The 22176-nt window shown below is 45.4% G+C and overlaps 1 protein-coding gene across 1 annotated transcript in view; it reads right to left on the bottom strand.

Moving 5' to 3' along the window:
• Positions 1-16664: 16664 nt before the first annotated feature.
• C1QTNF1 (C1q and TNF related 1) overlaps positions 16665-22176 on the bottom strand; it is a 10176-nt gene continuing 4664 nt past the window's right edge. The window contains exons 3-4 of the mRNA XM_035104194.2: positions 19565-19701; positions 16665-17591 (exon numbers count right to left, since the gene is read on the bottom strand). Of these exons, the coding sequence (XP_034960085.1) occupies positions 17041-17591; positions 19565-19701 (688 nt within the window). The 3' untranslated portion in view covers positions 16665-17040. The remainder of the gene's footprint in view (positions 17592-19564; positions 19702-22176) is intronic.

The raw sequence follows: 22176 nt of genomic DNA, 5'->3' as shown, positions 1-22176 counted from the left end.
TCCTCAACCCCTCAGCATCCACCACCACCCCAAAACCTGGTTTTGTAGGTTCCTTGACAGAAGTCAGATATATGGAAAACAAAAACAACCGTAAGGTAGGCGCTTAAACAGAATCTCCCTGCTTGTTGGCAGGCAAAAACAGCAATGTGTCAGGAGCCAAAACAATATGCATTGGACAGGGGAGAATTAAATTACAGTACCTGAAAGTTTTACTGTGGCAGTTTGCTTACCCAGAAATACCCTGTTAGGACACTTCTTGGTTATGGCTGGGGCAACCAAGCCAGATGGGCGGGGGTGTTGTTGTTGTTGTTGTTGTTGTTGTTGTTGTTGTTGTTGTAATAATAACAGAAGCAAATGTGGTGTGATTTTGGGGGTGGGGGTACGCAACTGAGATGCTTTTTCTTCTAAAATGCCGGACATGGGAAAGTGAAAGAAAGGTATTTCTTTGCTATCACGTGGTGAAAGTGATGGGCAGCAGCAGCAAGCAGCATGCAAGGCCAAGGAGTTTGAGGGAGCGGGGCTCTGGGTGCCCTGTGGTTGGACTGTCATTCACTGTTATTACCTCACTCCTGACTGTGTCTCTGATCTTGAGGCCTAACGTTCTGTTCCTAACACTGTCGATTTCAGTGTTGGTTTATCCTTAGGAACTGTCTTCTGCATACCGCCATTCTATTGTCAATCCATTCTAGATTTAATTCTTCTACAGATAGGGTTGGTTTGTTTTTTTCCAGGCTGGGAATTGTCATTTCACAGTTATTTTCACCTTTGAAGACAATCATTCAACTGCTCTTATTTGGACACTGTCCTCCCCACCTCCCACCCCAGCTTTGAAGACTGTCATTCTGTTCTGAGCAATTAATCTCATCGTCCCCCCTTGTGACCTTAAAGCTGTTTTGTTCCTAAAAGACCCGTGTGTGTGTGTGTGTGTGTGTGTGTGTGTGTGTGTGTGTGTGTTTCCTCTTGTACCTCCTAGCACTTTTATACCCCTTCTAGTTTTCACATTTCCCTTTTATGCTCAGATGTCTGTCCCTCTAATAATTCTCCTGCTTCCCCTTTTAGTGCAGGATGGTGAGACCTTTTGCAAAAGTACTGCGATGTACTTTCAAATAGTCCTTAACAAACGCATCCTCTTTTACCCTGGAAATGGTGAGGAGGTCACCCTGTAAGCCAACTTAAAGGGACTTGGCAGGGCAGGGCCCCTGCTTTCCCACTGAAACTGAACCTACCCTAAAATATTCCAGCAGCTTAGCAGCTGCCACAATTTTCTGAATTAACTGGTGCTGGAAGTCTCCTGGAGGGGAAATATCTGACTGAGATGCCCGAGCCACTGTTCTCCTATCTCCCAGGCTCTGCCCTCCCAACTCAGCTGCTCACTGCCTTTCTGTCACATCTTTCATGCAACTAAATCTCAAGACTCTATGCCTCCTTCGGTCATGTATTATTTTCTTTCTTTTTGACACTTCAGATGGTCCTTAACATATCTCGTTCTTGTTTGCCACCTTGTGAGACCTATGCTCGTAAAGGAAGCTTGTACATACATCTGTTTCTTTATTTAAAGTATGGTATTAGGACAGAACAGAACAGAACATTGCAGCAGTGGTGTAGCATGGGTGGAGCCACGCAGAAGGGATGAGTGGGAGGGAGATAAACAGATGGAGTGCACATGTGCATTCAACTGCCTAATGGACCCAGGAGATCACAGCCATGGAGATAAGAAAAGAAGAGTCGTTCTGTTGTCTGGAGAGGTTACTTCCTGGTTCGCATGGAAATGCTGTTTTCAACAGAGTTCAGTGACAGAAGCACGCCAGCACAAGATGTTGAAACTTTGTGCCCCTAACAATTTTGCGCCCAGGGCAACTGCCCCACACTATGCTAACACATTGCAGTCAACTTAATTTTTAAAGTATGCTATTTTGATTAAGACTTGTACATTTATAGCATCTACGTTTATACCAGCTATTTTTTCACTTGCTATAGAACTGCCTTCTCCAACTAGGGGTCCTCGAGATTCATTAGACTACAACTCCCATCAGCCCCGCCATCATGTGCTGGAGGCCTCCATGCCAAGGCTCCTGTTCTAAGGCACCAGTTCTAGGAAATCACAGTTAATCCAGTCACAAGATCTCCCTCCGTCTTCCTAGCAGAGGCACAGCATAGACTTCAAGAAGTGTTGCTAACTTGGCTCCAGCTGAAGACTGGGGGACTTGATAAGTCAAAAATATAGGTTCTCTGTTGACAGGAACTTGCTTATGAAACTGACACAACAGCTAACCCCTGTACTTTCAGGAGATTAGGCTTTGTGAAACACAAGATGAAACATCTTACTCCACAAAGGAAGGAAGCAAGGAAGGAAGGAAGGCGAAAGAAAGAAAGAAAGAAAGAAAGAAAGAAAGAAAGAAAGAAAGAAAATTTCCTTATTTGTGTATAAGATTTCTTATCTGCCCTTCACCAGAAGGTCCCAGGGCAGGCTACAGCGATATGCAGTTATAAAAACAGATGAAACTATTACCGGTATAAAACCATTCCAGGTTGATCAGAACAATATCAATTCAATTCAGCAAAAGAGGTGGGTCCTACAGAACAGAACACCTTAGTGGTTCAAAGGCAAGGGTAAAGAGGCACATCTTCAGCACTCACTGAAAACTGTATTGTTAGATGCCAGCCAGGTATACATCTGTGAGGAGGGAGTTCCACAGTTTGGGGGCTGCTACAGGACTCCCTCTCTGCCATTCCCTGCATTTCGGAGAGGGACGGAAGTACCAAGGAAGCCGCCTCTGCAGATCCTAATGCCCAAGACGGCCACCCAGACAGAGTCAAATATTCAGACTTACAAATAGATGTGCCTTTCTCACCTATGGTAACTTTCCAACTCCCTGTGACTTACACCTCTTGTTTGGCTTCATTCCCCATTGCTCAACTGTTGATTCAGATAGCTTTCTGTCATTCGTTTCAGTAACTGCTTTGGCAATGCTTGTATTTGTTTTGCCAAATAGCAAAGTCTGGTTTTCCCAGTAGCGATGTGTGAAAGTGAGAGCTGGACCATAAAGAAGGTTGATCGCTGAAGAATTGATGCTTTTGAATTATGGTGCTGGAGGAGACTCAAGGAGATCAAACCTATCCATTCTTAAGGAAATCAGCCCTGAGTGCTCACTGGAAGGACAGATCCTGAAGCTGAGGCTCCCAATACTTTGGCCACCTCATGAGAACAGAAGACTCTCTGGAAAAGACCCTGATGTTGGGAAAGATTGAGGGCACAAGGAGAAGAGGACGACAAAGGACAAGATGGTTGGACAGTGTTCTCGAAGCTACTAACATGAGTTTGACCAAACTGCAGGAGGCAGTGGAAGACAAGAATGCCTGGCATGCTCTGGTCCACAGGGTCACGAAGAGTCGGACACGACTAAATGACTAAACAACAACAAACCCTGTAGATGGCCTATCTTCTCTGCCCTGTGAGCTTATGCTTTGAAGGGCTGTCGCTAGTTTCCATGCAAAAGATGCCAGTTCCTCCTCTGCATCTCCTAGTAGAAATGGGAGAGGTCCTGGTCTGAAACCACAGAGAACTGCTGCCAGTCAGTGTAGGCAAAGGTCTGACCCAGTCCAAGGCAGCTTCCCTCTGTTTAGGAGAACCCAAGGCTACTTCCTTCTCTCTGACAGGTCCTCCCCAAAAGACTCTCCTCATGTCAACATTTAGAACTGGGTGGATGTAAACCGATCTCAGACACTGACTTGTCTCTCCACAACTAACAACCCGAGAATGATCCCTTTCCCAGAAAATGGATCCTTCTCCTGAATTCTGCCTTTAAGCATATTCGGCAGGTTGCGAAGAGGATCGCTACACCTCTTCAGTGTGTCCGAATGAGAGTTACAGGGCACCCCTTCTTGGCCCTCCATCCCTGTGGCCCTTTACCTCTTGGTTGCTGATTCTGCTGGTCACAGACAGAAGCTTCTCAACTGCTACCACCGCTGCACCTCCTCACCTCAATGCCACCCACGGTTAATGCTACTTTAATGAAACATGTGGGCAGAGGGGAGGGTTGGAGGGAGGAGCCGGCTGCACAGCTCTTGTCCTTTCCAAACCTTAAACTAGGGGTAGGCAACCTAAGGCCCGTGGGCCGGATGCTGCCGAATCACCTTCTCAATCCGGCCCACGGACGGTCCGGGAATCAGCATGTTTTTACATGAGTAGAATGTGTCCTTTTATTTAAAATGCATCTCTAGGTTATTTGTGGGGCATAGGAATTCATTCATTTTTTCTGAAAAAAATATTGTCCGGCCCACCACATGGTCTGAGGGATGGTAGACCGGCCCACGGCTGAAAAAGGTTGCTGACCCCTGCCTTAAATCTTAAACTCTGTGCCTTGCTTTACCTCCACCTGCCACAGGGACAGAAGTGAAGTTAAAACAAAAGAGCATCTCCAGTCTGCGGATGTGGTTTGCCTATGTAAAGCTTGTATGCAAGCTTCTTTGTAATGTTGCTGCTCTCATAGGCTATGATTTTTGAGCCTTGCTATATCCTGAGCCTGCCCTAGTTTATGTTCATTGCACTATGCCATGGATGCAAGCTCAGTCCTGTTGCTGGAAGGTGGCTGCGGAGCAAGGAGCCCAGACGCTCAGTCAACGCTCTGGGCTTGTCCTAGTCCCTAGAGGTTGAGATCGCAGCAAGCAAGAGAGAGTGATTAACCCAGAAGTGTGTTGCGGTTCCCCGTGGAACTGCTGTCCATGAGGCATAATATAAGCAGTGTCATGCACTAAAAGGCTCACTTCATAACTCAGCCATTTGGGGACTGTCCTGTGGAGAGCTAGGGCTGATGCTCTCCTGCACCACACAACACCTGGTCAGGGTGTAGTTCCTACCTGCTCCTTCAGCAGAGAAAGTGCACAGAGACCCTGGCTCTTCCTTATCACCAACCCTAGCAGGTACCGCTTGAGCCTGTTTTTCCTCAGATCCCCACGTAACTCCCTGGAAACGGGATGGTGCCATGTAAAACTGCAGATTTTGCTCATGGGAAATGAGTCAGGCCAATCATGTTCGCACGATTTGGGAGCTGCCCCAGACAGAAATTGGGGAGCAACTGCTACAAGGAAAGTGATGTTGTGTTCATCAACGCTTTGCATGTAGTCACTATGGCTGCCCGACGTTTGGAGCTGGGAAGGAGTTATTAAAGGACTTAAGTAAAGCTGAGAAGATTCCTCTTCTTGACACGCAGTTTATAGTTACTGTCTTTCTACGGGCTGCAGATGCCTCTGGGCTGGTTCTTGCAGAAGCGAACGACTGTATTTTCTTACAATTGCTTCCCAGGAGGCCACTCAAGACAGCTGAAGGTTTTATCATTATGCAGCCTGCTTGGGCTATGATTAGTTCGATCAGCTTAGGTATGTTTTTCCCATACCACCAGAACTGGTTGGATCTGGGGAAGCAATAATGTTGATGTCATCAAATGCAGTGGAACATAGGACTCGTCATCCAATAAAATCATGCAACCCTTTCCCTGAAAACTCTTCTTACAGGCAAATATTGCACAAGTTACTGTACAAATGCTACTCAAAACTACCACTCAGGGTGGGTTTTTTTAAAGGGATATTAAGTTCTGGGTAGCTTGTTCACTCTTCCTTCTCTTAGTGACAGAATGTTCCAGACAGTCTTTAAAAAGTAACTTGACTTTTTGGACAGAAAAAGTACAGAATATATATTATGGAATTATCTTTAGTACTGACATTATGAAGATACATGAGTGCATCGGTCTGAGACCCATGTCTTGAAAACCTGTGTACACTCCAATCTATGCCACAGATACATTTCTGCTCCTGACTCATATGTGGCCCTGCTCTTTCAGCCATCATTTCCCCTAATTAAAATGTAAATAATGGTGACTTCACATGATACGTCTCAATATCTCATTGTGAGAACAAGCCCAATAAATAGCGTAAGGAAGTTCTGTAGAAATGACTCTAGTAGTTCAGGCCTAACCAGCTCTCTCAACCTAGGAGGGGAAATGGTTTCACCCCTTTTCTTTTGTAATGTTTCTGATGAATGTTTATTCCGTCACCTCCCTTAGGAGAGTTTAGAACAGTACTGGCTGGGGCTGATAGGAGCTGTAGTCCAAAACATCTGGAGGGCACCAGCTTAATGAAGGCTGATTTAGAAAGAATTTGAAGTGGGAGGGGAACAGACCTTGGAGCCAGATGTTGTCGATTCCCTGAATCATTCGGTCTCTTGCAGGCCTCAAACATTTCTCCTTGGAAACCTCTGGATTCTACATTCTGGTGTCTTCTGACCCCTGGGCTGTGGTAGACAATGGTCATCTATTCTGGGGGAGTATATGTTTGTGTCCTGTGGGTGGGAGAGGCCCCTATTATCCATGCCATAACTGTGTTTACTATTGGTGTTTTTCATGCGTGGCTCATGTGAAGGCAACATCAACAAGTGACATGGTGATTGGTGGGTGCTTTTGTGGCCATGTTTTGTTTCCAGAGCTACAGCTGAAGACACTGTTGCTGTAAGTACGCTGGTGCCCCTTTCAAGACCTTGAGCTCTGCATGCAAAGGGTTAGCAGGAGGGTTAGCAGGAGGCATGTTGTCCAAGGCAGGACCAGAAGCACTGTCCTGTCCTGCTCCTTTTCCACACATGCAATGTATATCTGAATAAGATCTGAAAGGGACTTGGGTTATACTAGCAGTATTCCCAGCACGTCTTTTGTATCATTGGGGGGGGGGGGACACAAAGGATTCCCCTGGTAGAGAAGGAAGGCAGTATATGGTCCAGATCAGGGAACCAGCAGAATTTTTTATTATTATTATTATTATTGTTATTATTATTATTATTAAGCAGAGCACTTAACGTGATAGAGAGCAAAGCACCCAGTTTAAAATAACAAAAGGAGATACAGTACCTGGAAAGCAGGGGCCTCAAACAGAACAGCTGGTCCATTTGTAGCATTGTGGATTTGGAGGGCAAAAGTACTGCAAGAAGACATCCAGTGAAAAGCCCTGGGCAATGCTAGTAACTGCTGGCAAAGGTAACATCATTTGTAACAAGATAAATTGGAAAAGCCAGGAGCAATTTGAGGTGTATCCAAGCATCTTTCCAAGATCACCTTGGCTAAAAGAAAAATTAGCACCCATCTGGGAAAAGCATGTCTCTCTGATGCCAAGAATGGGGGAAGGAATAAGAACAAGCACTGCTATTCCAGACAGAGAACGTGAGGGTTATGAGGCTACAGAAAGGGCAGCTTTGCATTCCTTGTTCTTGCTGTGATGGTGGTGGCAGATCTTCCCAATAAAGAGCACCAAAAGGCACCCTTCTCCTTACACTTAATTTGAGAAGCAGCATAAAAGTAATCCAGTGTGGCAAGTATGGTTTTAGAGAAAGGCTTCTATTAAGACACTGGAAAGTGGATGATGAAGCTAGTTTGAGATCTTGGTTCGCCAGGGCCAAAATAAGAAAATGCGGAGGAAGCTTAGCAAGCCCCCTAAACTCAAGAGTTGAAATGTTAATTGGATTTAAATAGTCTGCCATAACCCTTTAAGGTCCAAGACACAGCTGCGTTTGGATCCAAACATAAATGCTGCAGTCGAGAGTCAGTACTGCTAAAAAGAGCTGCATCTGCATTAACTCAGATTCAGCCAGCAATCGCTATTGGTGGTTCTTGAACACAATCTATACGCAGACCTTCCACACACACACACACACACACACACACACTCCCCTAACAGATTTCATGGGCAGCAGATTTAAAATACTATTAAAACTTGGCTAGGTTACAGCTCCTTGATGAATTATTGTGTTTTCACTTTTTAGAAGTGGTGTTTCGATTTTCCATTTCAGGTGCCAAAACGTCTTTGGAATAAGTGAGGCTTCTTTTGACCCCCGTGTGTTTTATACCTCACCACTTCAGGTGTTTCTTCTGGAAAAAAAACAAGGTAAGCATGAATCGGGGTGGTCAGGTGGTTTTACATAGGATAGTCCTCTCTTTTGAAGGATTGACAGAGGACAGTCCTCTACTGGAGGGCCATCCAAACTGAGTCTGATTTAAAGAACTGTAAGAAGGAAGAGCAGGAGCCCTGAAGTTGCCCATCAACAGATCTCAGTCCCTGGTTGGCAGTATGACACAAGCCAGCTGGGGGTCTTCCCCACTATGGTGAGATGTCCTGTATTTCTACTTCTTGTTGTTGTTTCGTCGTTTAGTCGTGTCCGGCTCTTCGTGACCCCCATGGGCCATAGCACGCCAGGCACGCCTGTCTTCCACTGCCTCCCGCAGTTCTACTTATTTCTACTTAAGTTACAGTAATTATTTCAAATGTGCGCTTATACATAAAAATTGCAGCTTGCAGATTTTACCCTCATTTGTCCTTTTCACCCCTTTTCTTTTTGCAACACTAATACAAACTGTAAGATATATTATAAAAACCAGTGTACCTTTCCCATAATTGCCTGCTTAATTTCTCTTGTATCTTAGGACATTTCATTAGAACAGTGAAGTTTTTGTTTGTTTTTTACTCTTCATTTCTTTTTTGGAAGATACAGACAGTACATTCCAGCTGGAAGGGTTTGAGAACAAGACAGCCCAGGCTATTAGGGTTTGGGGCTGTTGTTGCTTCTGTGAAACGTCCTGTGGGGAAGAAAATGAAATTCAGCAAGCGACGGGAAAGGTGTATTTTGGCAAGCGATTTTATGTATTTTTAAAAATAAAAAAAATTAGAAACCTGTATCAACCAGCATTGCACCCCCTTAACAAACACCGCTGATAGCAGCAGCCAATTTAATTAAGAGAAAAGCAGAACCTCATTGCCTTTCTGTCATGGAAGGGTAGAGGAGAGATGTCGGAGGAAAAAACTTTCTACATGTGAGAAACAGATATTGGCTGTATAGGAGGAACGAAAGACAGCAAAGGTCATAAAAAAATGTCTGAGTTGTCACAGCCATTTTACCAGCAGCTCTTACTCATGTCACCCTGAAACGCCAGCTTGGGCTATGCCACTCCCTACCTAGGAAGTAACTACATGGGCTGCTGATTGCCCCATGGTGTAAGGCAAAGGGAGGCTAATCGAGGGAAGTTCACTGACCTGCCAGCAGGAGTGCAAGCTTGGCCCCACAACCATGGGTGCCCAGGTCTGCGAGTGCCATGTAGTGTACATGGCCCTGGCACCAAAATTTGTGGGTGTCTGGTCCACTCATAGGGAATTTTGTGGGTGCTTGGGCACTCAGGGCCCCAGGGAGTTGGCACCTATGCCTACCAGTGACGAGCCACAGAGCTATTGGGAAGGGCCAGCCCTAGGCAAATCTGATGGCTGAGGGAGAAATTCCAGTTGGGAAGCCCTCCACCCATCTTGTTATTGCTCCTGCTCTTTAGATTTGGGCTTCCGTGAGATACATTATCTTTCTTTAGGCCATGTAGGTTAGATGGGTAGCATATAAATAATAAAATAATTATCATTGTTACATCTTTCTATATCCCATTTTGCACCCAATGCCCTTAAACATTTCTCCGATGAAAATAGGGATGGCCTATTCAATCGTCGTCGCCGTCGTCGCCGTCGTCGCCGTCATCATTTCATTATTTATACCCCACCCATCTGACTTGGTTGCTTCAGCCACTCTGGGCGGCTTCCAACATATATAAAAACATAATAAAAGATTAAACAGTTTTTTAAAAATCCATATGCAGGGCTGCCTTCAGATGTCTTCTAAAGGTTGTATAGTTACTTATTTCCTTGGCTTGGTTGTTGCACAACTCCATACCCTCCAAAATTTCTCTGATGAAAATAGGGATATCCTAATGAAAAGCAGGACACGCCAGGATCAATCCAGCTTCTGTAAATTCAGGGGTGTCCCTGGAAAATAGGGTCACTTGGAGGGTCTGAACTTCTACACAACATTGGGCAATTTGTGAACAAAATAATCTTTTAATCTTGTCTGGCAGCTCACCTGCCTGTCACTTGTTCCCAGAGACTTTACATGGCAAGGCCAGTCTATGGATATATGAGATGCTGTTTTACTTTATTCAAGATCCTTAACTGTTTATCCGCAAAGCTAAAGATCTGAGCTACTACATCACCTCTCACACTATTATCACAGGAAATTAACATGATCTACCATTTTTAGCTAGTTCAAACCAAGAAGATAGCTCTCTGTTACCCCCTCACCGAGTATATTGAATAATTGTGTGGAAGCTCGATTTTAAATATTCCTTTAAAATGTACATGAAATGCCCTCGTCCTAGTTCTTTTTAAAAATAGAATAAAATCATAATGTGACCTCTTAATACAGTAAGATTTGATCTTACAGAGTTCCTTTGAACTGTGCGCCATACATAGCATTATATTTCCTGGCATTACAAAAGTACTTTCACAATACCCATCCCACACATTAAATCATACAGATTGCAACTTCATCTATGTTTTGATCCAGCTCATAGATTGTGTCACTTTATAAAGCCATGCATACCAGTTATGTGAACCGCCCTGATCTTTTCTGTGAACCGCCCTGAGACCTCCAGGTGTAGGGCATTATATAAACCCAATAAATGATGATGATGATGTGGTGGTGGAGCAACCTCTAAAGATCTGGTGGGATCTTCCCTTCAATTCATTTTAGGGATATGCATTCAAGCTGCCCCTTCACATGCTATAGTTTCCTGCAGAGTTTGGCCCCAGGATTTGGAATATTCAAGTGCTTGTGTCTCGTGCTGGAAGCCCCCTGCTATTTGGATTGGGATTTTCAAAGCACCATTCCCCCCACCCACCCCTTTGGATTCACAAATATTTTCTATTTTCAAGAGGAGGCCTTGATGTGAGTTGGCATGGTCTCTTTAAATGCAAACAATGGTTCCCAGAGGGAAGCTTATTTATTTTTTATTAGTCTCCATGGAGACTTCCTTTCAGGGTGGAGGAAATTGAAAGAGGGTCTTTATAGGAAAACTAAACACGTTCAAATATGACCTGGAGGCAAATACCATAACTCTGTGTGTGTCCTAACAGCTTCGGTTACGTTACACTTGTGGTTGGTTGCCTTAGGAAATAACAACATCCTCTGCAGCCCCTTCAAATTCAAGCCCCAGCTAATCTGCATGCTCCTTGTACCTTGCTAATTAGCAGATTTCCCGTTTGAAAATACTTTTTAAAAACTTGGCTGCATTACATTTAAATAATGAAAATTTTGGCCTGTTGCTTTTTTGGATATGTATTACATGTTTACAGTAAAGAGAGCTTCCTTTTTCTGGGGTTACTGACCTGTAAAATACTACATAAGACTGAAGAAGTGCCAAGAGTGATCCCTGAAGGAGTCCTCAATGGCTAACGAGCTGCTTTAATTAGAAGAGCTGATCACATAGCTGTTGCTTCAGATGTTCGTGCTTTTTCTCACATGTCTCGTTCCCTGTACTGGTATACGAAAAGATGTAAACCCAGAGCACACTGTCGTATGTAAAGCCTGCACGGAGATCTGTTTTATGCCGTGTATACATGCCTAGAAGCTATGATTTGCAGTGAGTTCTCTAGATGTACTCAACATGATGGACATCATCATGCTTTCCCCTCTCCCCTATACCTGTGTGCACCTGGGTAGGCAAAGCACCTTGTGAAAGCAGGTAACTACTTTCGAGTAACTTGCGCGTTTTCAGAAGCCACCATTTGCTAGCTGGCAAAGCATGAAACAAGACATGGTGTCTCCTGGGGACAACAGAACTTGTGCTCATTTGCACATTCTGGGAGGACTCTCACATCATGCAGGACAAGGAGATAGCAGAGCGGCAATTAGAAAATAGCAGCAAGGACAGCAGGTCATTGAAACGCTCCAAGTAGCCACTCTGAAATGCAGCCTCTCCATATGTGCTATAAAACTGGCTCTTTCCCCCTCGCGGAGCTGGAGGGTAAGACACACAGACAGACAGGTAGATATGTTTATTGTTCAACCATTTATCACAAAAGAGGAATAAAAGGGCAAAATATATACAGCTTCTACTTGTTTGCTTGTTCCTTTTTTATTTTGGATCCATGGCTTTTCTGGGAGGATATGCAGATGACACAACCTTGATGGCAGAAAGTGAGGAGGAATTAAAGAACCTTTTAATGAGGGTGAAAGAGGAGAGCGCAAAACTATGGTCTGAAGCTCAACATCAAAAAAACCCAAGATCGCTGGTCCCATCACCTCCTGGCAAATAGAAGGGGAAGAAATGGAGGCACTGAGAGATTTTACTTTCTTGGGCTCCTTGATCACTGCAGATGGTGACAGCAGCCACGAAATTAAAAGACGCCTGCTTCTTGGGAGAAAAGCAATGACAAACCTAGACAGCATCTTAAAAAGCAGAGACATCACCTTGCCAACAAAGGTCCGTATAGTTAAAGTTATGGTTTTCCCAGTAGTGATGTATGGAAGTGAGAGCTGGACCATAAAGAAGGCTGATCACCGAAGAATTGATGCTTTTGAAATTTGGTGCTGGAGGAGACTCTTGAGAGTCCCATGGACTGCAAGAAGATAAAACCTATCCATTCTGAAGGAAATCAGCCCCGAGTGCTCACTGGAAGGACAGATCGTGAAGCTGAGGCTACAATACTTTGGCCACCTCATGAGAATAGAAGACTCCCTGGAAAGATGGAGGGTACAAGGAGAAGGGGACGACAGAGGACGAGATGGCTGGACAGTTTTCTTGAAGCTACCAACATGAGTCTGACCAAACTGCGGGAGGCAGTGCAAGACAGGAGTGCCTGGTGTGCTCTGGTCCATGGGGTCACGAAGAGTCGGACACGACTAAATGACTAAACAACAACAACAACAACTTGTTTGCTTGTTCCTTTTTTATTTTGGATCCATGGCTTTTCTGGGAGGTGTGTATAAGTATTGTTAAATATTGGTCTTTGATTAAATTAATGACTACCAATGGAATCATTAACATTTAGGTCTTAGGTGGGAGCTATTTTGAAGGCAGGCAGAACGAGATTACAAAGGCGTTCCTAGCTGAGGATGCGGCACAAACAGCTGGCAAGTCAAAGCAGTGCTTATCCCTGCCATAATGCTATTGAAGTTGTGTGTATGGTGTCCAGGATGCAGTCTGGTAGCATTCACAGAGTTAGGGGAGAGCATGAAAAACATAAAGCCACAGCCCGAGCTCTCACAACATACAGTACAAGCAACCGGCTCTTAGAGGAGAAGGCGGAAGTGAGGGGGAAAGGCCACCACTCTTAATTTGCAGAAAGAAAGTGGCATTCTGGGACATAGCTCTGACAAAGTCTAAGCACTTCACAGGTTTCCAAAATTATGGAGGCTGGCTATGGTGACTTGAGAGGAGCATGGACTCTGAGCCTGCTCAGAAGTATTATTCCCTTCAGGTTATCTACGATTGAAGAGAGATATGAATCCCAACTAATGAGTGATATGAAAATATCCCGTTCCTAGGTGAGTTCCGGCTCAAAATAAGCATTTGCCAAGCCTGTTTTGTTCAGCAGAGAAGCTATTGAGAAAAGGTACGCCGTGCGTGAAATAACTGTGTGTTATGGGGTCACTAGACTCATCAGCAAAGCTTTCTGCCCATGATGGCAAAGCCAGGCTGTCCCTCAGACACAGCGTGGCATTCTGGGTGAGCTCTGTGCTTTGTTAACAGGTGCCACCCTGGGCATGGGACTCAGAAGCTGACCATGAAGGTCTGTCCCTCAGAATGTTTCCCTTGGCCGCCAAGCAAGTGACTTCATCCTTTCCTGGTTCCACAGCTCTTCTGCCAATAATAGTATTAGCACATCCGCTTGGTGGCCTGTTACTTCCCCACCTCTCCCCAATCCCTCTCTCCCGGCCTCCCCACTCCCATTCCCTAAGAATGTGACCTCACCACACACATGTTCAGCAGGGGTGTTCTGGACTGTGTGTTTGGTTTGAACAAGGGCTAGGCTGAGGCATGGAGGAGACTGGGGTGAGGTGGGAGGTCCAACTTCTTGTGCCAGAGAAATAGTGATGTTAACGCTACCAAATTACAAATATACGCATTCAGTGTTGACAATGTTCCGAGGACACCTTCCTTGCACATGTTTTAAGAGCACAAAAAAGAAATTAGCGTGAGAATTTCACAACAGAAACGCTGCGATTTTTATTCATTTGGCACTGTGGTTCTCAGCAGGCCTGCATACACACCATACAGTTAAAGCACATTTCCTCAACCAAAGAATTCTGAGAATTGTAGTTTGGCGCTAGGAATTATAGCGCTGAGGGGGGAACTAAGTTCCCATGATTGTTTGTGGGGGTGGGGAATGTGCTTTAAATTTATGAGTTACAGGCTCACTAGGGAAACAATCTAAAACCCTTGGGGTCTCTTTTCTCATATGCAAAGCCATACCCTTGTGGTACAAGGTACCAGCCCTTCCAGGAGTTGTGGAGTGTTTGTGTAAAAATGGAAGCTTAATCCCTGTACATGAGAAAGAGCAGAGTTGAAAGGGAAGGTTTTCCAGGGTGTTGCTTAGTTGTTCTAATTGCTTCTGTAGGTTTAATGCAAAGGCAGAATTAGTGAATTACATGGCGTAAAAATGTAAAACATGGCGTAAAACACACATCCCCCAAGTCGAAGGCCTCATCAGCAGAGCTAGCCAAGAGACTCTGGGTCTGGATGCCTGCAGGGCATAGCAGCTTCCTGTCAGGCCCAGCAAAAATGATGGGGGCTGCCAGAAACGGAAACTATGCAATTGTTTTCACCGTTTTGAATCCATGGAAGTTTCCCTTCGGGTCTGCTGCGGTGGGTAAAGGGGTCAAGCCCTCTAATGCCCTCTCCAGGTCCTGATGTGGACGGGGGTGGTGGTGTACATGTATAGAAAAATGGTGGGAAACCTGTTTGCTGTTGCGGTTTTCCAGCTCCCCCCCCCCTGCCGGGACCTTCACACCTCTATGAAATATGTGCTCAGGCCCAACTGCTCACAGGAGCGTTTGGTGCCAGTAGAATGCAGCAGGAACAGGAGGATTTGTTCAGCTTGGAAAGACTCCTCAAAACTAAATGCACGGCTAACAGGATCCCATGGTGCTCAGTGCTAAACAATTGTATTGCTTTCTCCCTGTTTTGTGCTACAGGGACAGGTTTACTGTGCCTGCCTGAACCAAAGATGCTGGCAGTAGAGGCAGGCCAGACATTGCAAGCCTTCCCCGTCCAGCAAGGAGGCTTGGATACCAACAGAGCCCTGTTCAGCAAACCATTGATCTCTGCTCACCTCACTCATGGTGTATGGCTAACCTCATGGCAAGGAACTGGGATGGCTGCTTGGGGTATGGAAGATAGAACTGCTGCCTTGGTGCTAAGCTATTTGCAGAATGCAGTCCAGAAATGGGCAAATGTATAGACAGGAAACATCTGAATGGATTGGCACCTCCTGCTGCCATATTTCCAGGAAGAAAAGGGCGAGTTCCCTTTGCAGCAAACCACACCATGTATTCCAAACTGGCTAAGTGAATAGGGCTGGGCATTCAGGCACTAATGTGTGTCACACTGAGTAAGGAGAAGAATATTTGCCAAGGTTAGAGAAGGAGGTATTTACAGATAACAAGGGAGGAGGTGGAAGGAGAGAGCAGATTAAGGATATTGATAAGGTCCGGGAAGAGGAAGCTGTTGTCCTTGGGCATGGAAGGAGGCACAGTCGCATTGCTGAAAACTCTTGAGACTTAAAATCTGAAATGGAACTGACAGCCTAAATGCCAGAGGTCAACAGCAAATAAAAGGGGCCTGATTAACAGGTGACATCAAAAATAATCTTTAAAAATTGTTTGTCAATAAACAGCCTTGTGGGCCATTCGGAACAACTCATTGGGGATAGTTCAGTTGGCAGAGCTTGAGACACTTAATCTCAGGGCCATGGGTTTGAGCCCCACGTCAGGTGAAAGATTCCTGCATTGCGTGGGGTTGGACTAGATGTTCCTCATGGCCCCAACTCTACAGTTTTGAGATTCTGGGTCCACAGACCAGAGGTTTCCCCACAATGGGCATAAACAATGGACAGTGGATAAGGTCCTTTCCCAGCTGGGGTCTAGCAGTGAGATCCAGTGGTGGAGCAGCTGCTTTGCTTGCAGATCCCAAGTTCAGTCTCAAGCATCTCTGGGAAGGTCATGGAGAGACATCTTCCTGAAACCCTGGAGAGCTGCTTCCAGTCAGTGTAGATAGCAATGAACTAGACAGACCAGTTGTCTGACTTCATATAAGAGAGATTCCTATCTTCCTAAGAATGACTGGACCAGACAACAAAAGTGGGTTTTGTTTCAAGTTTGGAAGGATAAATACATGCTGTCTATTGCACAATAGTCTGAGGTCTTCACTGCCCTGGTTATTTCATATAAGCACCAATTCAATGTGGATACTTCCTTGGGCATCTGGAAGGCTTATATCATCTTATATGTTTAACATTCCTGTTCTGATAGTCACTGTATCTACAATGGGAACTGCTGGTGTTTTACTGGTATTATTCATATTATCTGCATATTACTGCTGTTTGTTTCCCCTTCTTTCTTTTTAAAATTTTAATTCCTCTTGATAATGAACACAGTACAGAAAGGACCAAGCCTTGAGGTCAGCGTGAACAGAAATTGTGCAATCATGATTTAAATATTTCGTGGAGGGGCAAGGGAGGATTCTAGCAGGACATGTGAATTCAAAGGCTGAGAATGGCAAAGCAAGAATGAAATAAGAAAATCAGTCTAAGGACACTTGTATAGAAGAAGTGTCATTATTATCTAGGAGGGTGTGAGTCCCAGTCTTAGAGCAAAGGGAATGATTGTACAGTACATGGGTAGTCAGGCCCATAAGAGCAGAAGTTAGATTACTGTGACGATCTGACTGGGAATATTGACGCCAACTTAAGACTTGGGGGCAGAGGGAAGAGAGAAGGACCAGAGGTTTGAAGCAGGGGGGAAACCTTGTCCAAGGGAAGTGGGGTCATCGTTTGAGGAGGATAATGGTCATATCAGAGGTCAAGGTTGGGTTATGGCAGATAAGTAGGGTTAGAAATCAGCAAGTAGGGAAACACTACAAGGTTAGAGCCAGGTGATGTTATTGGCTGTATTTTGTCCATCTGCCAGCAGATTCAAGGCTCAGAGTTGGGTTTGATTAAGTACCCGCTGAAAATAACGTATGTATCGTATTCGTCGCTGAAGACGGCATTGTCGCGCTCACCCTTGAAGAGCCTCACCCAGATTTCATCCTGGTCCTGCAGCTCCAACATGAGGCTCTGGCTCTGCATGATGCTTCGGTCGCTGGCCTGGGCGTACAAGATGGCCGCCTCAGCCCCATTGTGCATTATGTGCAGGTAGGTTTCCTTCTGGTTCCAGGTGTGCACATTGAGACTGAAGAAGTAGATACCGGGCACATAGCAGTAGAACTTGCCCATGAACATGTTGAAGTGTCCATAGAGGTTCACATACTCGGTGTCAAAGACAAGAGTCTGGTAGTAGTCGTTGCTGTGCAGGGGTTTTCTTCGGCCCACTGAAAAGGCAGCATAGTTGGTCTTGGCCCGCTCCCCCGGGGCCCCTATGTTCCCCTTCTGCCCCTTGAGGCCTGCCTGGCCCCTGCTTCCCGCAGAACCAGCCTTGCCCAGCTTCCCTTGGGGGCCACGTTCACCACGGTCCCCTTTCTCACCTGAGTAGTGAAGAGATCATAGATGAGCATCGTTTCAACTTGGGCAACCTTGGCCTCCACATTCAATCCAATGGGCAGGCCAAGGAGCAACTTGCACATTTTTATAGAAAGTATGAATGAATGAATGAATGAATAAATAAATAAATAAATAGAATAATCATTCCACCCACACTTGGGAGAGAAATCTAGAAGGGGAATGGCCCAGTCAAAACAGAACAATCATTTGTTGGCTGCATATACATCATCATCGCACATTTAAAGCATGTTACACTCCCTCCACCAAAGAAGCCAGGGAACTGCAGCTCTCCTCACAGAGCTACAATTCCCAACACCCTTAACAAACTACAGTTTCCATGATTCTTTGGGCGGAGAAGCATAGAATCCTAGAAATGTAGAGTTGGAAAGGACCCCAAGGGTCATCTAGTCTAAATGCTCTAAATGCATTGTGTTTATGCAGTGGTATATCATGTCCACCCTTGCGGTGAGGAGAATTTTACCACAAATGATGCCCTCACTTCCCCAGTTTCCAGAGTGGGTCCAAGTGTGTGGTAAAATTCTCCTTGCTGCCAGGGTAAGCACTAGATTGATGCCTGCCCATCTCAAAAACTTATCGCTTGGCAAATGTTCTTCTGAATTAAATGGAATTTAATTTTACCAGAAGCATATCTGCAGGCAAAATCGGAGGTTTCTCCTTTGCAAAACGTATGAGACAAGAATGTAATTGGAATATTTGGAAGTGAAATATTGAAATGTCTTAATTAATTCTATTGATTTAATTATGAGTCAATAAAATTAATTTTTTTAATTAAGTTAATTATGGAATCGGAACCTTAGCTGTGGGTAAGAACATAAATCCACCTCCTCTAGGTCTTAAATATTGTCAAATATGCATGTTACATACACACACACACTCAGCTGCAGCCATCTCTAAAATGTATTGGGAGGGTAGAGGTTCAGCAATAGAGAGGCCACCTCTGATGACACAATTTCTCCATCTTTCATATTCTTCCAGAGAAATCAGGCCATGTCCTAACGCAACCTCTGGACTCAAGACTAATTTGGTGGTGTCACTTGGCCTCTGTAAGAAAAGAGCTTGGATAAAATTATGATAACAGCTCCTCCAGGCCAGGAAATTTATTTTGCTTATACAGTTTCTTCCCAACCGGCCCCTCTGGAATCTAAAGAACCCAGCATTTCATCCAAAGGAAACCGTCCCACCCCTTATGACCAAAGCCTGAGGACACTGAAAAATCAAACTCACTACAGCTTTTGGAACTCCACTCCACGGCAGCTCTAAACTGGCACGCATACGGTTTTGCTTAGGCCAGAGGGCATTTTTGAGAACAGGCCAGATAAGGGGCCAGTGGAGAATGCTGTGATCCTGCCCCTATGTGGAACAGATGGCTGCCAGGGCACAGCCTGGAGATCCACCATGTGCCTTGAAGTTCTGTGTTGCATCAGGCAACATGGCAGCTGCAGCTTCCTCTGCCTGTTCCTCTCCCCGCTCTCTCCCGCATCTGCGGTAATAGGAATGGGACCCAGGGAAGGAACTGGCAGGAGACTCTATGGCTATGTTCAGAGACACCAAGGCCCAAATTGAGGAAGAGGATGGGAGCATCTGCCCAGCCCCAATGTCCTTGGGCTTGAGGGGTGTGCCCATTTCTACACCGAGCTGGAAGGTCTGGAGGAAACGTCTAAGCGCATTTGGCCAGATGTGCTTAGAAAGCTCCGCTTGATTGGAAGCTCTGGGGCTTCAAAGCACATTCAACCAAATTTGCTTAGAAGCCTCTTCAGACCTTCCTGTCAGATTTAGAGCAGGCATGCCTGACACACAGGATCCGCTCCCAGTTTGTGCCTCATGATTTTTGAACGCCCGAAGAGGACCATTGACTGTCTCCTAATGTGTGGCATGCTACCGAGCAAAGGCTTGGCATTTGAATACAGGATCTTGGGGTAGAGTTGGTGCCCCTTACCTTTTAGGATGGTAATGTTGATCTGAGGCATGGGTTGGTACATAGGGTATGCTGAAATGCGCTCGGGAGGATCGCAGCATCGCACACACTCTGACCCTCTGGGCCGCTTGCTGTATTTTTCATGGTAATTATTGGGCCTGGGGGGCAGAAACAGTACAGGCAGGCTAAGTCACAGGGCCAGGGAAAAGGAGGAAAGGGAACATGGTAACTCCCTTGGGAGAGATCTCAGGAAAAGGCCCCTGTTGTGTGAGCACAGCCCTATCTCTTTCCTTAATGTCATAGCATCACTAAATATACTTGGAAGAAGGAGCAAATGTTGCTGGTGTGAATTATTGAGAGCCGGGTCACTGAGATGGGACATGTTTATTGCAGCACCTAAATAAAATAGTTTCTCCCCAGTTGCTCCACTCTCCCAGGCCCCTTGTTCAGGACTAGGTTTTTCACTTGGGAAGACAGGAACATATGTCCCTAATTTGCAATAGCGGCTGAAAGCCACCATGCATCCCTTTCCCCACTGTCTGCCGCTACCTCAATCTCAACTCCAGCCCTAGCCTGGATGGCCTCTCCCTTTGCCCCTGGAAGGAATCGGCTTGTAGTGCTGACACGCTCTTCCAACGCTAACCGTTTCCAGGATCATCTGGGCAAGGATGCCATATGGTTGCCTAACAACAATGGCCAACTAGGCTGGATTTGCCCCTGTAACGGAGTTAGCAATGGCTCCTGATTGAGGAGTCCAAAGGGAAAGAGGCAACAGCATACTCTCAAAACATTTCGTAGGAGAAAACTGGGGTGCTTGAAACACGCTTCTTCTCATGCCACGTTGTATCCTGCACCGACTTCAGAAGCAGGGTGTGTTCGTAAATTGACCATAAGTTTCCTTACATTAAAAAAAACAAAAAACACCACCACTCTGTGAAAGTTGCTGCAACCCAAATACATTCAGCAAATGTTGTCTATCTGGATAGGCAGTTATATGGAGATGGAAGGGGCGTTCTACATTCATATGCAATAGGTTCAGCCAAACACACACACATCCACACAGCTCCTTTAGAGATCAAGGGACTCCGGGGGAATGGAAGGAAACCTGAATAAATTTACTCCACGCATGTGACATGTTTCTCCTCAAAAGGCAAATACAGGCCTTAAAGCTGGGTCGTTCCACCACCACCCTCATTTCAGAACAGGCTCCATCGTCTTGCGGGCGGCTGAGTTTCTCCCAGTTCACACCCCAGCTGCATCAAATGTGGATGAGCAGAAGCCTGCGGTAGAGGTGCGGTGGAAACTTGGAAACAGAATAGGCTGGCCAAACTGAGGAAAGAGCTCAAGAACAGCGTAACCCTTTAAGATAAGTGGTTAAGAAATCATGGGAAATTTGTGGCAGGTGCTCTGACACTTGAACTCAGCCTGCACACATCAGCACTGGGGTGATGCCAGTCAATTCAGTTACGCATGCACCGAACATGCCTTCCCACTGCACACATTAAATCAGTACAGTACCTTACTTTCTCGCAATGTGCAGCATAATTCCTGGCTTGTGCCAAATTTTTATCGTTACGGGAATTTTGCTTCTTTCAGGAACAGCATCTAGATCTAGCCAAGAGACTGGACAAAAGCCCCACTTTTGCTGCGGGGAACTAGCTGCTGCTGACACAGTTTCCTAGGCTCAGTGACTACCACTGCACCAATGAGGGAAAAGGGGTTTAGGTTGGGAGAGCTATTTCACCAAGCTTTCCCCCTTGTCTTCTAAAAAGGGGCCCCATAATTCCTAAGGAGGCTTCTGTCTGAAATCCTACACAGAGAGAGATGATTTGCAGTCTCAGCAGGGGAGTGGGAGGGAGGGAAACACGGTGTGAGTATGCAAACATTGCTCACAGGCTTTTAAGCCAGGATTTTTTAATTTTTTAAAAACCATGTATTTAACAAACAAATTTTAAAACAACAGTACCTTATACTTTCAGAATAAAGCCAGTGTTTTAGAGCTGGTGAGGTTCATAGACTTGTGGACTTGCCAAATTGTGGAGTTGGAAGGCACCTCAAGGGTCATCTAGTCCAACCCCCTGCAACAGAGGAATCTCAACACGCAGTCTCCCACCCAGTTTGGAACCATGGACCACTGGCTCACCCAGCCTCTATGCATCTTCAACCGTCTATCCAGTGGCAGGTAAGAATGCATATGTTCACAGGAGGATGAATGGGATTTCCACTCACTGGAAGAGGGAGCAAAAACTCACTATGTGGAGCACTCCCCATCCCTATCAAAAAAATAGGGATGCTCACAACACTTCTATACTTTCCAGCCATGACTAGGCCAGATTAAGGTTGGTTGAAGCCTTGGAACGGTGCTAATTTGTAGGAGACCTACAAAACATGGCCCTTTATTGTACAAAGAATCATGGTGGGATGTTCAGTGGTTAAAAGAATCTAAATTTTATGCTACAGCACAGCAATTAAGGCCCCCTTTGCAGTCATTTACACCTCCTCCAGAGCCCTTATCACCCAGCAGCCTCTGGCTCCATTCAAAGTGGGGCAGAGTGATAGACTTAATTGTGTATTAACTGCGTACTGGAGATGCACATTAATGGAGTTAATTGGGCATTGAAGTACAGCATGAA

The sequence above is a fragment of the Zootoca vivipara genome, chromosome 2, assembly GCF_963506605.1.
Source record: "Zootoca vivipara chromosome 2, rZooViv1.1, whole genome shotgun sequence".
Classification (NCBI taxonomy): domain Eukaryota; kingdom Metazoa; phylum Chordata; class Lepidosauria; order Squamata; family Lacertidae; genus Zootoca; species Zootoca vivipara.
This window is presented reverse-complemented; position numbering and strand designations above follow the sequence as displayed.